We start from the raw sequence: 16,333 nt of genomic DNA, 5'->3' as shown, positions 1-16,333 counted from the left end.
GTGGGGTTGTTAACCAATGTCATAAAACAGCATGTGTGTTACTGTTACATGAGAAACTATCTGTTCTGTAAGCCTTCACCTGAAGTACAATAAAATATTAAAAAAAAAAAAAAATGCCTCTCTGAGGGAGGATGCAGCCGGCAAACAAATGCAGAAGATGCCCATTATTTGTATAAAAAATCAGTAGATAAGGGCCTAAGTATGAAAACTAAAACCATAAAATTGATAGAAGAAAATGTACGAGCGGGATTATAAGACTTAGTGTTTAACAATAGATTATCGAATATGACGAGAAGCTCGAGCAGCAAAAGACAAAATAGATAAAAAGGACCTCATAAAAATTAAATACTTTTGTACATCAGAGTGCTTAACAAAGTGAAAAGACAGCCTACAGACTGGAAGAAAAGTTTTGGGAACCATATGTTGGATAAGACCCTAATATCCAAAATAAAACTTCTGCAACTTATCAACAAAAAGATAACGCAATAAAAAAAATGGGCAGAGGACTTGGACAGTTCGCCAAAGAGGATATTCACATGGCCAACAAGCACATGAAAAGATGTTCAACTTTATCAGCTGTTAGGGAGATGCAAATCAAAACCATAATGAGGTATCACCTCACCCCCGTAAGAATGGCAGTGATAGAAGAATGGATAACAACAGGTGTCAGTGAGGTGTTGGAGAAACCTTTGCTGATGGGAAAGTAAAATGGTGCAGTCGCTATGGAAAACAGTTTGTGGGTTCCTCAGAAAGTTGAATATAGAACTACCATATGACCCAGCAATCCCAATCCTAGGTATATACTCAGCAGTGAAAGCAGGAACACAAATAGAAACCTGTACACCAATGTTCATTGCAGCACTTTGTACAATAGCCAAAACATGGAAACATCGGAAGTGTCCATCAACAGATGAATGGATAAACAATGTGGAATGTACATATAATGGAATATTATGCAACTGTAAAGAGAAATGAAGTTCTGACACATGCCATGATAAAGATGAACCTTGACATGGATGAACCTTGGATACTGAATCAAACAACTAAGCTCTAAAAAGACACTTTTTAGACAACTGGTATTTAATAGAACAGTACTTCTCAAATTTCAAACGTTATGCTAAGTGAAATAAATCACCTGCACAAGGACAAATACTGTATGATCTCACTTACATGAAATAAGCAAATACCATAGTTTTATGCAAGTAACGCATGCCTTCAGCCTTTGTTTGCCAGCTGTGCCCTCCCCCTGTGAGTCATTTTTGTAAGCATGCTATGCTAAATTTTTTTACAGCATTATGTGGAAGACGATTAGCATGGTAGCACTTGGTGAGGGTGCCTTACAGTGGGAGGGCGCAGCTGTTAAATGCAGAGGGCGTGTGTTACTTGCGTAAAATTATGGTACATAGAAACCAAAGATTATTAATGGTTACCAGAGGTGGGAGTGAAGGGGAAAGGGGAAGTTTTTGTTTGGGGGCACTGAGTTTATGGTAATGGTGGTACAATATTTTGGAAGAGGATAGCAATATTGGTAGCACAACATGAAAAATGTAATCAATGTCATTGAATTGTAAATGAAGTTGTTGAATTGGCGAATATCTTGGTATGTATATTTTCACCATGATTAAAAACAAAAAACAAACAGTTGCCATCGAGACAGTTCTGACTCATGGGGACCCCATGTGTGTCAGAGTAGAACTATGCTCCATAGAGTTTTCATTGACTGATATTTTGGAAGTAGATTGCCAGGACTTTCTTTCAAGGCCCTGCTGGGTGGACTCGAACAGCCAATCTTTCTTTTAGCAGCTAAGCACTTTAACGGCACCACCCGGGGACTTCAAATTTAAGACAGCTGTTTAAGAAAACTCAAACCTAGAAACTTACACTGTTTATTTATATACCTAACTTCACTCTTATATTTCTAACACTAATTTCTTTTTCAGTTGTCATCTATTCCGGGACTAGATGATGTCACATTTGAAGTATCTCCTGTAAGTGTCACAAATGGACCGCAATCTGAAGCCGCTTCAGAGCAATCACAGGTAAGTATTTAAGTTCCAAGCAGCATAAGCATATCTTGGTTGCTTGATGGACCAAAGCATCAGATTGGAAGGAAGGAAGAAGTGAAATTAAAATGTAAAAATGTTTATAGTAAAAATTTGAAATCTTGAGATAGAAAATGAAGTTTGAAAAAAATAGCTATTTTAGTTTATTATTTTGAAGGGCTTTCTGAAGTTAATATTTGTAAACTTGATTTATACAGGACTAGAAAAAGTGTTAAATATAACTATTTCCTTCAAGTTCATTATGGAAGTTTTCCAAGTTCTTGTAAGAAATGTACTTTAAAAATATTTTATTATAAAAATTTCCAAACATACACAAAAATAGAATACTGCAGTGAATACCCACATACCCATTACCCAGATTCACCAGTTACTAACATTTGCACAATGCTGCATCTTAACTTTTGTCCCTACTGAAGTGAATCCCTGACAACATATGATTTCACCCTTGTATAATTCCTTGAGCATCTCTGAAAAGGTTTAACCTTTTCTTATTTAACCATAGTGCCTTTATCATATACAGTATAATTACCAGTAATTCCTTGATATCCTGTAGTATAGTCACTGGACCTATAGCTTTGACATCACCTGTGGACTTGTTAGTAATGAGAATCTGAGGCTTCATCCCAGGCCTACGAGTCAGAGTCTGCATTTTAACAAGATCCCTAGGTGATTCATAGGGTCTTAAAATTTGAGAAGTACTATTCTATTATGTACCAGTTGTCTAAAAAAATACCTTTTTAGAGCTGATTTGTTTGATACAGCATCCAAGTAAAGGCCACACTTTACAAATGGTTATTATATTTTAAGGAGCAAAGTGATTAAAGCGCTTGGCTGCTAATTAAAAGGTCGGAGGTACGAACCCACCAGCCACTCCCTGGGAGAACGATGTGACAGCCTGCTTCCATAAAGATTTACACCTTGGAAACCCTATAAGGCGGTTGTACTCTGTCCTATAGGGTCACTATGAGTCGGAATCACCTCCACGGCAGTAGGTTTGGTTTGGGTTTTATTATGTCTTAATGTTCATTTATGCTTTTGTTGAAATTTAAATTATTTTTATCTCAGGAAAATAAAAAATACTTTGTTTCAGAAAATACTGTAGTGTGTCTCAATGAGGTATCAAAATTCAAAATAAAAAAATCACTAAAATGCTGGCCTACCAAAGTAATGTGAACCAATTAAACTTCCTATCTGTATGGAATTCTGCATTTGTATGTAGAGGTGCTTTTCACTAGATATTTTCTAGGATCATGATGGTTTTAAGGATGATGAAAATAACTAACACTTAAAGGATGCTTACTAAGTGCCAGGCATGATTGTAGTTGCTTTTCATAAATTAACTCATTTATCCTCACAACAGCCCTATCAGGTAAGTACTATATTATTACTCCTGCTGTATAGATGATAGGGCAAAATGAGGCATGTTGTTGTGTGCCATGGAGTCGATTCCTACTCACAGCAACCTTATAGGACAGAGTAGAACTGCCCCATAGGGTTTCCTAGGCTGAAATCTTTATGGGAGCAGATCGCCAGGTCTTTTCTCCCTCGGATTGGCTGGTGGGTTCCAACCTTTCCATTACAGTTGAGCGCTTAACCATTACACCACCAGGGCTCGCCTGAATGAGGTATAAAGAAGTTTATAATTTGTTGAAAGTCAAACAATAAATGTAAGAGCTGGAATTTTAATCCAGGCAGTCTAGTGTCAACAGTCCTTGCTCTTAAACAGTGCACTACACTAAACCCCGCACTTTACAACATAACACTACCCTACACTGTCTTCGGTGCTTGTGTTCAATTCATTAAACATATTGAACATATGTAGTGCAAGACCCTGTAGGAGGCACCGTATATTTAGATGTAGTATGTATTTTGGGAATTAATTAGATGATTATTTACTTAACAATTAGATGTTAGAAAATTTAAGATTCATATAATTAATATAGCAAATTCCATTATAATGGCCACTGAAATATTTATAATATACAAGAGGAAATCCAGATGTCATTGAAGATTTTAACTTTAGAAGGTTCTCTCAATTAAATATACAAAAAAAACCCCATTGCCATCGAGTCAATTCCAATTTGTAGTGACCCTATAGGACACCCTTTTTCAAAAACAAGATATCTGTAAAGGATACTAAGAAAGCTTTGCACTTTACCTATACGTAGTACTTATTCTTTGGCAGATACTGTCATAAAATGTTTTTATAAATTTTTAAAGTGATATCTGTCTAATTTTGAATATTAGTTTTCCAGATGCTATTATGAATGCCATCTATAATATATACTTTAAAACCTAATTTATGCAGTTGTGTTGTTCCTTGCCTATCTAAGTCCCCAAAATATTGATTACCACTAATCATAGCTGAATTTTATAACTTGCCTTGCAAATTTAGAATGACTTGGTATATCTCTGGGCAAGCACTTATATAAAAACTGTATATTAATTCACTTGGAGGATTTATGAAGTCCTGTTGACTTCCCAAGTTTTTGTGGTAAAGTTCTCTATTGATTAGCTTAGTGAAATAACTGTTCAGCATGTTCTTAATATATAAATCAACATCTTGTTTCTTCTCCATTGTTATAAATAGGTATATTATAGGTAAATATTTTGAAATGGACTTAAATATTGCTTAACCCAGAGTTCCCGTTGACATTACCGTCAACTCAATTATCAGATAAAGGGTAATTGGGCACCTTTTTTTTTTAATTACCTATTGATCACAATCTGTAATCTGTATATGAGTCAAAGACTTAAGGTTTGTATACTGATTTTTCTGCAACTTTAATTTTATGGTTCAGATTTTATCATTATTCACAGTGGAGCATCTAATTGTGCAGTTTGATATTAATTTGAGAATAAAATGAAGAACAGTTGAGAGATATGATAAAGGATTTAATGGGTCATTCAAATAGCAAAGGTGTAAAATACTACAAAATTAAAACTTGTTGAGGTTCTTGGTAATAAGCAGAAGTTATCAGTTGAAAGTTGAAAATCCATTAGGCCAGTATGTATGACTTGCGTTTACTCCATTGTGCTATTGTATGAGTTTATTGCCCAAAAATTTTTTAATAACATACTTAGGTGTTGTTTAAATGTTTTATTTAATTAGCAGTGTTTTGGACTTTTTGTATTTATATATAATACATATACTCAGTTTTGAAACACTTAACAGTGTATTAAGAGGAGAAACCTAAAATATTTTTGGATGTTTTATTTGCTTCAGAATTTTTGACATATTTAATTTATATTTGAATTATCTGAGGAAAAATCTTAACATCGATAATTTGCATTCATATTCTAAAGAATGTGAAGACTTAAAGATATTTCTTGATTTATCTACATTTCAGTATAGATAATAGACATAATATTGATTTCAATTCTGTTAAGGAAATACCTCCTAATGCTAATATACAATATTGAATGAGGTTCACAAAAGTAAATGTATTTTAAATGTTGAATTTGATAGAAGAATCAAGTACTGTATACAGGCAGCCCTTGATTTGCACTTAAGCAAGGACACAGTTCCAATATCAGCAAGTTTCATTTAAGATCATACTATGCAAAAAGAGGTCTGCCTGTATTACAAAAGCATTTTTATCTAAAAAGACCATTCCTCAGTATTCTTTATTGTAAGTAGTATTTGATATTTAATCTTAACCGCTCTTTGGACAGTGTCATCACTAAGAGTTCCATTAGCAACTGAAATTTTAAAAACTAGGTCATTTTGTTGAGAAATGGATTTCTCTTACAAAAATTATTCAGACATTGCTTTCTAAGAAGTTAGAATAGCCATGCCCACTTAGATTAAGATAATTTAATAAATGAGGAGTTCAGTGTGGTAGATGGTAGATAACTAGGAAATCAGTCATTGCCCATTAGAGGTAAACTAAATTGCTTGATTAGCTTTATTAAGATAATATGTCCACCTATAATTCATGTTTTGTATCAGCACTCTGGGGACAAGTAAAGCAGAATTTTTATTTTTTTAGTGCCATGAATATATGTATTTTAAGAAACAGGGTAGTGTTGATAGTAAATGTAGCTTCCTCTGAGGTCATATTTAAACATTTGTAGCTATTTGGAAACATATATCCCATAATTAAATTATTGGTACTCAAATTTAGAAATATGATTTTTTTTCTGATATTAAATGCTTTAGAATTATAAAAAGAAACATCCCTTTTAAGTAAATAACATGATGGACCTCTTTTGTGAATTGTCTAAAAATTTACACACAATACTCTCTACAGCAGAACAGTATACAAGACTCTGGACCACAGGAAAGTGAAGTAGCAGCAGAAAATATCTTAACTGTAGCCAAGGATCCAAGATATGCCAGATATCTCAAAATGGTTCAAGTGGTAAGCGAATTTGGTCTGTCTTCTCTGTCTAGCAGCCTCATTTGAAATTCTTAACCCTCGAGGTTTTATTATTTTTTCAATCTGAGAAAACTGCTAAACTGAGCGACCAAGTTTCTACTCTCTTCTTTCCTGTGCTTAATTAATACCCTGATAAAAAGTAACCAGAAGTCAAATCTTTCTAATTAAAATTGATTTCACATTTCATATTAACTTAGTCTTTAATACAGATTTATGTAATTATTTTTTGCTTTACACAAAGGTTATCAATGCAAATCTTGGATGTATCAGAAAGAGGAATGAAAGTGAACTGTTCATTTGGTAAATCATGTTCTTTAACTTAATTCTCATATATTAGCACAAATAAGTTGCCCTGGTGGCACAGTGGTTAAGAGCTCGGCTGCTAACCAAAAGGTCAGCGGTTCGAAGCCACCAGTTGCTCTTTGGAAGCCCTATGGGGCAGTTCTGTTCTGTCCTGTAGGGTCACTATGAGTCAGAATATGTTTTTTGTATTTTCATTCTGACGTTCATCAACCAATGATTCGGTTTCTAGAAAAGAGCATAAGTCCCTTGGCTATGTAAAATAATGTGTTTAATGCTATATGACTTCAGAATTCATATTTTTCCTAAGGAATCATAACATGGTATGATACCAAAAATATTTGCATTTATCTGTAACAGTGGAAGTCAATTTCTTTTCATAGCTATAGAAAGTCCTCTTACAGTGGTTGAAGGAACTGTCTGTCCACTTTTTTCTGTTAATCAAAAAATTAATACATATGTAAAATTCTATTATAAGACAAAACAACTACTGATACTAAAGTAGAACAGATTTGTTTTGCTGTTCATCGCATTGTTTATCACCAAAATAATTTAAAAACCAGTAATCTCTGATAACCAGAAAGAATGTTGTTGTTGCTATTGTTAGCTGCTGTCGAGTCAGCTCCAATTCACCGTGACTCTGTATAACAGAACAAAACTTTGCCTGGTCCTGCACCATCCCCACAATCAATGCTGTGTTTGAGCCCATTGTTGCAGCTACTGTGTCAGTCCATCTCATTGAGGGTCTCCCTCTTTTTCGCTGTCCCTCTAGTTTACCAAGCATGATGTCCTTCTCCAGGAATTGGTCCCTCCTGATAACATGTCCAAAGTAAACGAGACGAAGTCTCCCCGTCCTTGCTTCTAAGGAGTATTCTGGCTGTACTTCTTCCAAGAAAGATTTGTTTGTTCTTCTGGCAGTCCATGGTATATTCAGTATTCTTCACCAACACTGTAATTTCAAACGCATCAGTTCTTCTTCGTTCTTTCTTTTTCATTGTCCAGCTTTCACATGCGTATGAAGTGATTGAAAATACCATGGCTTGGGTCAGGCACGCCTTAGTCACCAGAGTGACATCTGTGATTTTTATGATTTTAAAGAGGTCTTTTGCAGCACATTTGCCCAGTGCAATACATCCTTTGATTTCTTGACTGCTGCTTCTATGGGCATTCATTGTTGATTCAAGTAAAATGAAATCCTTGAAAACATCAATATTTTCTCCATTTGTCATGATGTTGCTTATTGGTCCAGTTGTGAAGATTTTTGTTTTCTTTATGTTGAGGTGTAACCCATACTGAAGGCTGAAGTTTTTTTATGTTCATCAAGAAGTGCTTCAAGTAGTCTTCACTTTCAGCAAGCAAGATTGTGTTATCTACATATCACAGGTTGTTAAGAAGTCTTCTTCCTATCTGGATGCCATGTTCTTCACGTAGTCCAGCTTCTTGGATTATTTGCTCAGCATACAGATTGAATAAGTATGGTGAAAGGATACAGCCCTGCCCCACTCCTTTTCTGATATTAACCACTCAGTATCCCCTTGTTCTGTTCGAACTTCTGCCTCTTGATCTATGTAGACGTTTTGGTGAGCACATTTAAGTGTTCTGGAATTTCCATTCTTCGCAATGTTATCCATAATTTGTTATGATCACACAGTCTAATGCTTTTGAGTAGTCAGTAAAACACAAGTAAACATCTTTCTAGTATTCTCTGCTTTTGGCCAAAATCCATCTGACATTAGCAATGATATCCCTTGTTCCATGTCCTCTTCTGAATCGGGCTTGAATTTCTGGCGGTTCCCTTTCAATGTACAGCTATAGCCGCTTTTGAATTATTTCGGCGAATTTTATTTGTAGGTAATATTAATGATATTGTTCAAGAATTTCCATATTCTGTCGGATCACCTTTCTTTGGAATGGGCACAGATACGGATCTCTTCCAATCAGTTGGCCAGGTAGCTGTCTTCCAAATTTTTTGGCATAGACGAGTGAACACTTCCAGGGTCACATCCGTTTGTTGAAGCATCTCAGTTGGTATTCCATCAGTTCCTGGAGTCTTGTTTTTCACCAATGCCTTCAGTTGAACTTGGACTTCTTCCTTCAGTACCACTGGTTCTTGATCATATGCTGCCTCCTGAAATGGTTGAACATTGACCAGTTCTATTTGGTACAGTGTTTCTGTGTATTCTTTCCGTCTTTTGATACTTCCTGCGTCATTCAATATTTTGCCCGCGTTGTTGTTGTTGGGTGCCGTCAAGTCAGTTCCGACTCATAGCGACCCTGTGTACAACAGAATGAAACACTGTCTGGTCCTGCACCATCCTCAAAGTTGTTACGCTTGAGCCCATTGTTGGAGCCACTGTGTCAATCCCATGTCAGTTTTGCCCCTAGAATCCTTTAATATTTCAACTTTAGGCTTAAACTTTATCTTCAGTTCTTTTAGCTTGAGAAATGTGGCGTGTGTTCTTCCCTTTTGGTTTTCTAACTCAAGATCTTTGCACATTTCATTATAATACTTTGCCTGGGCTCATTTAAAAACTAAGGAGCCCTGGTGGTGAAATGGTTAAGCGCTCAGCTGCTAACTGAAAGATTGGCAATTTGAACCCACCAGCTGCTCTGCAGGAGAAGAGACCTGGCCATCGGTTCCTGTAAGCATTGCAGTCTGGGAAGTGCTGTGGGACAGTTCTGCTCTATCCTGTAGGGTCGCTATGAGTCGGAATCTGCTCAGCATCATACAACAACAACATTGAAAAACTACAGTGGTGACAGTGGAGAGGAGAAAATACATTCACTTTCCATAGCTGTCAGAAGTGGATTTGTCATTTTCAAAATTCTTGGATTGACAGTCAACATCCTAGGCACTAGGCTTCAGAAAAATATAAATCAGACTTTTGGGATGAAAATATATGAAGTTCTTTAATTAATATGAATAAAGTAGAGCCAGTTTGACTATGAATCATGATGAATAAATTTTTAAAGCTAGAACTGAGGAAAGCTTAAGCTCGAAAGATATACCATCAAAATCTGTCGGTGACTCTTTCAAACAAAAGAGGAAAATCTTCAGAAGTGACTCTGGAAGGCTTTTTATGTTAAGCTTTTCTTGCTTGACATATATAAAATGTGAAGTAGGGAAATCAACTTACTGATGTGTCTAAGAATGCCCTGATAGGTTTGATAAAACACTATGTCTTAGGATAACTGTTATATTCTTGATACCTTGTCTCTGATTTTCCAAGAACTTAAAAACTTCATTTTCCTTTCAGTATAAATCCACATCCATTTATTCCACAAATATTTATTAAACATTTTATTTAAGATACTACATCAGGTATTGTCTGCATTTATCTAGCCAGCTAAGGTTCCCAGATACCACTTGAAGTTTTTACTTTTGTTATTAATTATTTAGATGAGTTTCATTGCTTTTGAGATACATATACACATATACACACATATATATATATTTTAATTGCTCTTTAAACGTTTAGTTTTCTAATCATATGGCTTACCATCTCACTAGGTATAAACACCAAAGCCCTTCACAGTTGCATGAGGCCCTACACACTTCAGCTCCAGTTACCTTTCTAATCTCATATCCTCTCTCAACTCTACTGCCGGCTCTGCTGTCATCCTTAGTGTTCCTTCAATATATGGGCAGTCTTCTGCCTCAAGCGTTTGCATTAGCTGTTCTCTTTGCCTGAAATACTTTTTCTCTCAGAAGCTCATCGTGTACTCCATCATTTTCTTTAAATCTTTACTCAAATATTACCTTCTCAGTAAAGCCTTCCCTGCCCACCTTATTTTAAATTACAGTATCCTCTGACTCCATTCCCTTTATTCCTTCCCTGCTGTATTTTTCTTCATATCAACTTCCAACGTAGTACATATTTTACATACTTATTTTGTTTATCTCTCATCCTCTACATGAGGGCAAAGAGTTTTTTGTGTTCTGCACTATTCTTAGTTCCTAGAAGAATTTACTTACAAAAGAAAATGCCTATATTTTCTCTATGATATTTTATCTTTTGATAGGTTTTGATGACAGATTTCATTTTTATCATTTCATTTTTACATTAGCACAGTGGTTTTCAGACTAAGAAACTGTCAAAATACAGGTATCCGGGCCCCGCCCTACTAAATTAGAATCTCTGGGATTAGGATTTGGAGTTTGAGCATATGTATTTTGGTGGTGTGGGGGTGGTTCTCTTCCAACTAAGGGCTGTTTAAAACATTTTGAACTGCAACAGCAACTCAAAAGATTAGATAGGAACCTCAGAGGGTAGTTGGTTTATGTTAATGAGGGAGGAACAACTCAGAAATGGAGGGCGAGAATGGTTGCCCAACTTGAAGAATGTAATCAGTGTCACTAAATTGTAAACGTAGAAACTGTTGAATTGGTGTATGTTTTGCTGTATATAGTCTCACCAACAACAAAATAAATAAAATTTAGAAAAAAATATTTTAAACTGTTATAACATTAAAATAATTTTTATTTAAAAACATTGAAGGAAGAATAAATAAATATAAGTTTTCTTTAAAAAATAAAATAAAATGTTGAACTCTCTAGTAGTTCTGGCACTTAGTTCCTGCCTGTCCTTTTTGCTCGGTGTCCCTGAGTATGAGCAGGGGTTCAGTTTCTTCTGCCTCAGACTTGTACTGTTTTTAGCCCAATTTCCCTGATTTCAGCCCTATGTCTCCCTCCTGCCTTTGGTACTGGTCCTTGTAATTCCTAAGCATTTCCAGGGTTCTTGGAACGCAAATCATCTTCCTTCTTTTTGGTATCCCCTTCTGCAGGCACATGGACTTGGCCTTCCTCTATTATGCTAAGTCATCGATCATTATCTGCTTTTAATTTTCATGTATTGTGGTTCATATATTACTCTTAGTCACTGAAGTTGGAGATTGTGTTGTTTCTTTTTACCTTATTGTTCGGGGGTGATATTTAAGAAGAAAGAGGGAGCAACATCTTTACACTGACATCCTAAAACTTGGAAGTTCATCCAAGTTAAATTTGATTTTATTGTTTTTAGTTTATTATGCCAACCTGTATCCCAGAATCTTATTACCCAACTTTTATTTCCTACTGTTCCCTGTCTTGCATTCCACCCTGCAGTCAGACAAAACCACAAACCCTTACCCATAAAGCTCCATGCTTTTCCACCTCTGAATCTAGATTCCCCTTCTCTTGATTACTACATATCCAAATTCTGCTCATCTAACATGTTCCTATAAACATTTCCACTAAATCATCCCAGATTTGAACCCACCAATACATAATACTAGAATTAATATCTACCTTCATTGACCTTTCCAACCACTTCACCTATGTTCTTTATGGAGCTTATCACTTCGTACCTTGTTCGGTGATTATTAATACATATTTTTATCTCCTTTGTTGAAAAAGGAACCGTGAGAGGAAGAACTGTATCTTAAATCATCTTTGTATTCACTTAACACCTTGCCCATAAAGGTGCTCAATAAATGTTTAGCGGACTATTTAATCCTGCGCATTAACTCTCCTTCCCAGCTTTATGTCACCTGGCAATGTGTAAATATGCCTTCCATTTCTTCAGGGTATTTGTTTTAATTGTTTTTTTAGGACCAAACCAAGAATAGATCAAATAGAGGCCTCCCTCAAGGTTGACATAAATCTGCCAATCATTTTTTAATTACATTTATTTAACCATCTATAAATCCACCCTTTCTCCTGCTTCTCAGGTATTATCAGAAGTAACTTTGTCAAAATATCCAACCACAAATATAGGCTACATGTTTGATAACGTCCAGGACTGTATTTCTTTTATATGGTTACTATCATAGTTCCATCAATTCTGCATCATCCTTCAGTGCTTCCTTTTTGTTCAAGCTTGAGTACTAAATAATCAGTTCCCTTCATTGCTTCCTTTATCTGTTGAAGGATGAAATTTTCTGCAAGGCAACTTAGGGATTTACTAGATACTCTGATTTGGGCAAAATTAAGCTTCTAGTACATGTAGATAGGTGAGGTCCCATGATCTCTGTGTTTGTTTGCAGCATGTTTTAGGAAAGCCCCATGTCCACCTTCTAATCAGATGGCCAAAAATTTTGTTCCAACTTTTACCTTCTTTTAGCCTCACTTGGGGGTTTCTTTATCCTCTGTTCAAAAATTTCTATGTACATGTATGTAAATTTATAATTATCTTCCTTCTTCTCTTTGTAACATTTTAAAACAAAGTTTTTCTAAGATATTCTTTTCAAATGCCAGTTCCCATTCATGAGTTACTTCCCACTAAGTGTTAACAGTTTCTGAGATTTACTTATTTTAAAATTTGAGGTTTGCTTTATACAAATATATACACAACTTTTTTTTTTTTTTTTTTTAGGCTTTGGATTTATTTTGTTTATTTTACATTTTTTCTCCTAATAATTACCTGCTAGTTGTTCCACTCTGTTCTTCCCCCCATCATATTACTGTTATTCATAGATCTAGTCTTACAACTTTAATTGAGAATTTTTTGGCCTTCAGTTTCAGTTTAAAGCCCTTGTAATCATACCTGTGGGTCTTGCTAAGCATTATCTTTTGGTTCTTCTGAACTACTTAGCACTTTTTCAGCAGTACAATCATTATGGTGCCATAAGTCATCACCTAAAATATTGTTCTTCAGCAATATGTACACAGCTAGTTGTGTTTCCTGTACCCATTCCTTTACAAAGCTACAACTTTTAACTGGACGAACACCTACTTTAGAAAATGCCTTGTCTCCACTAGACATTCCTTTAAACTGTAACAGTGAATCATTGGAAGTGAAGAGGAATCATCAGTCCATATCATGGAATTATTCAGTTTCTGTCATTGCATATGGGAAGAATCTAGGTAGCTTTGTATCTCCTTACTCCAGGGTGGTCATATGCCTTCTTATTTTTTGTGTCACTCTTTTAATCAGCTGTTCATTCTGCTAAGGTGGCTCAGTTCCTTGTGTGTGACTGAGAACAAACAGGATATGGAAGGATATAGATAGAAAGAAAAACAAATTTGACCACTTTCTGTAAGCAGGAGCCTAACCCCAGCTAATTTTACAGAAGGCAGGTGGGTTCAAACCGTCCAGCTTTCTGTTAGCAGCCAAGCACTTAACCACTGCGCTGCCAGGGTTCTTTCCATTTACGTTATAGAGATAGCTATTTTTAGGATCTTAAGAATAAATTTTTATACTGTTGGTATAAATATAGTAATTTTTCCAGAAAAAGTTTTTTTTCAAACCATGCTATCTTCCCTTTTGTTAGCACAAACAATTCTCTAAATTCCTGAATGCAGACTTCTAAAACCTGTAGGAGTGGGTACCCTGAGTGGTAAACTACTCAAGATCATATCAATAGGCAACGTATAAGTCGTTTGATAAATTATGCTGATATCGGTCTTTTTCTACAATAACAACTAAAACTAAATTCTGAGTAAGTAAGGAAAACCTTCTGAAGTCAAGAAAAATTGGGTATTTTAATAGAAATCCTTTGAACAGAAGACACAGAACCCTTCACTTTTCACAAGTACCAGTTCAGAGAGTAATAGCAGTACCTTGCTTTTTGGCCTCCATACCTTTTTCTACTACTCCTGCATTAGTATTACCCTTTGTGAGGAGCCCTGGTGGCACAGTGGTTAAGCCTCGGCTGCTAACTGAAAGGTCGGCGGTTTGAACCTACCAGCCATTCTGTGGGAGAAAGATGTGGCAGTCTGCTCCGGTAAAGATTACAGCCTTGGAAACCCTATGAGGCAGTTCTACTCTGTCCTGTAGGGTTGCTGGAAGTCAGAACCAACTCGATGGCAAAGGGTTTGTGAGATGTAAGAATGATTAGAGTTTCAGAAAGTAATTGTTTCTCTGTGAAACGATTTGAATACCTAGGAGGACACCCAGATCTTTACCATATACTTCTGGAGTATACCGTAGTATAGTTTTTTAGCTTTTTCATACACTCCTTGTGTGACCATGTTCAGATCATGTCACCTGTCAAGGCCTCTGTGCCCTCATCCATAAAATGAAATCAGAAGTTCTGTCCAGATTTATGATCAATTCATTGATTCCCAAGTTTGGATCTCATTATTAATGAATATTCCTGGAACACCTGCTGGCATTCTCTGATTAGTTTCTTTTTTTCTTCTTAAAGTAAATTTTACACGGTAAGTAATACTGTTATGTTCCAAATGTGGCAGATAATTGATTCTGATTCAATGTTTGTTGTCATAATAGTGCAGTACAAGCCTTTACTAAAAAATTACATATTGCTTTTATAACTTAACTGGAATTGTGTACATGGATCACTTTTCCAACAATTCTCCCCTTTTTACTGGCAGAGCTTGGTGAATCCTTTGCCAGTAATAAATTGTGCATTGGGAAAGTCCGACTTCCACATTAAGAAGCTAATGACTTGTATTTTTTTAAAACATGTTTGCCAAAACAGTCTCTTTGGACGCTTACACTTTTTCAAAATTCTATTTTCTTTGGCTGGTTTAAATGTGAATTGAATAATGTCCTTGGTTATGGTGGTTCTGATGCATCTGTTGCCAGCAGTGGATGTTCGCCTAGGGAAATGTGACTTCCATTACCTAAGGATGAAGAGGCTTCAAATGGTAATTAAAGACATTCCTTAAGAACTTATGTACCTTAGATCGGGTGAAACTAATCAAGCATGAAGTTGATTACTCTTCAGGTATGAAGCAGAATGTAGTTATTTAAGATTAATTAAATTCTTTAAAAACCTTTTTGTGGACATGACCTCATTGTGGCTTTCCGTGGTCTGGATAGTCCCACGGTAGGTTCCTGGTCATTGATTAACAGTTTAGTCAAAAGTAGGAGCCACTGGTTTAGACATAATCACAGCTGTGAAAAACACTGGCATGGATTTAGTTTAACAACTAACTGTATGTTACTTCTTTTTTCATTTTTTCTGACTATGTGGGTATTATAATGTTAATATGTGTTTGTTTCTTTTATAATACCTAAAGCTTAATAATAAATATCAAGGTCAGTGTTTTTTAGGACCGTGAAGCCTTGAGGGAGACCACTTTTTAGAGTATTTTAGCTTCATAGTGTTCATTGACGGTAAAAGCTGCATGTCCAATGACTAGATTTCCTACACACATGAAAGTGTATAAGGAAAGTAAGTGGAACAATTGTTTTTTTCAATTAACTGCATCATTTAGCCAACTTTGAAGATTGAAAAGGGAAAAATATTTATACTTCCCATGAACTAAATGATTATCCTCCCCATCAACTAAATGATCAGACAGGTCTATTTGACTACAAGTAAAAGAAAGAAACAAAGATTAGCAGAATGGTAGACTGTATGAGTAGTAACTTGGAGTAGAGATAAATGGAAATCAAGTGACTTCAAATAGTTATCCTCCTTCCTCTATATCCTGTATTATAGCAGATGCAAGAAGGTTTGGATTGAGATTTTCCCTAAGGCAGAAAACCATGGCAGTTAGCCACCAAGTGGAAGCCTCTGCAGTGTTGCCCATATTTTGCCATGTCCTGGGTATCTGGAGAACCTAGATGCAGATAACTTTTTGTCATATTTTTGGCAAAAAAAAACTATAAAAATTACTTATTCTCTGCGAAAGTCAGT

At 35.6% G+C, this 16,333-nt stretch overlaps 1 protein-coding gene across 2 annotated transcripts in view; it reads left to right on the top strand.

Annotated features, from left to right (window-relative positions):
- Positions 1–16,333, top strand: part of WASHC3 (WASH complex subunit 3) — a 61,430-nt gene that overhangs the window by 21,890 nt on the left and 23,207 nt on the right. Inside the window, exons 4-5 of one of the 2 annotated variants that reach the window (XM_012554854.2) lie at positions 1,941–2,039; positions 6,320–6,427. In XM_012554854.2, the coding sequence (XP_012410308.1) occupies positions 1,941–2,039; positions 6,320–6,427 (207 nt within the window). Of the gene's footprint in view, positions 1–1,940; positions 2,040–6,316; positions 6,428–16,333 lie in introns of both variants that reach the window. The other variant, XM_004373760.3, reaches the window with a different exon arrangement.

This window comes from Trichechus manatus, unplaced genomic scaffold, assembly GCF_000243295.1.
Source record: "Trichechus manatus latirostris isolate Lorelei unplaced genomic scaffold, TriManLat1.0 scaffold00027, whole genome shotgun sequence".
Classification (NCBI taxonomy): Eukaryota; Metazoa; Chordata; class Mammalia; order Sirenia; family Trichechidae; genus Trichechus; species Trichechus manatus.
This window is presented reverse-complemented; position numbering and strand designations above follow the sequence as displayed.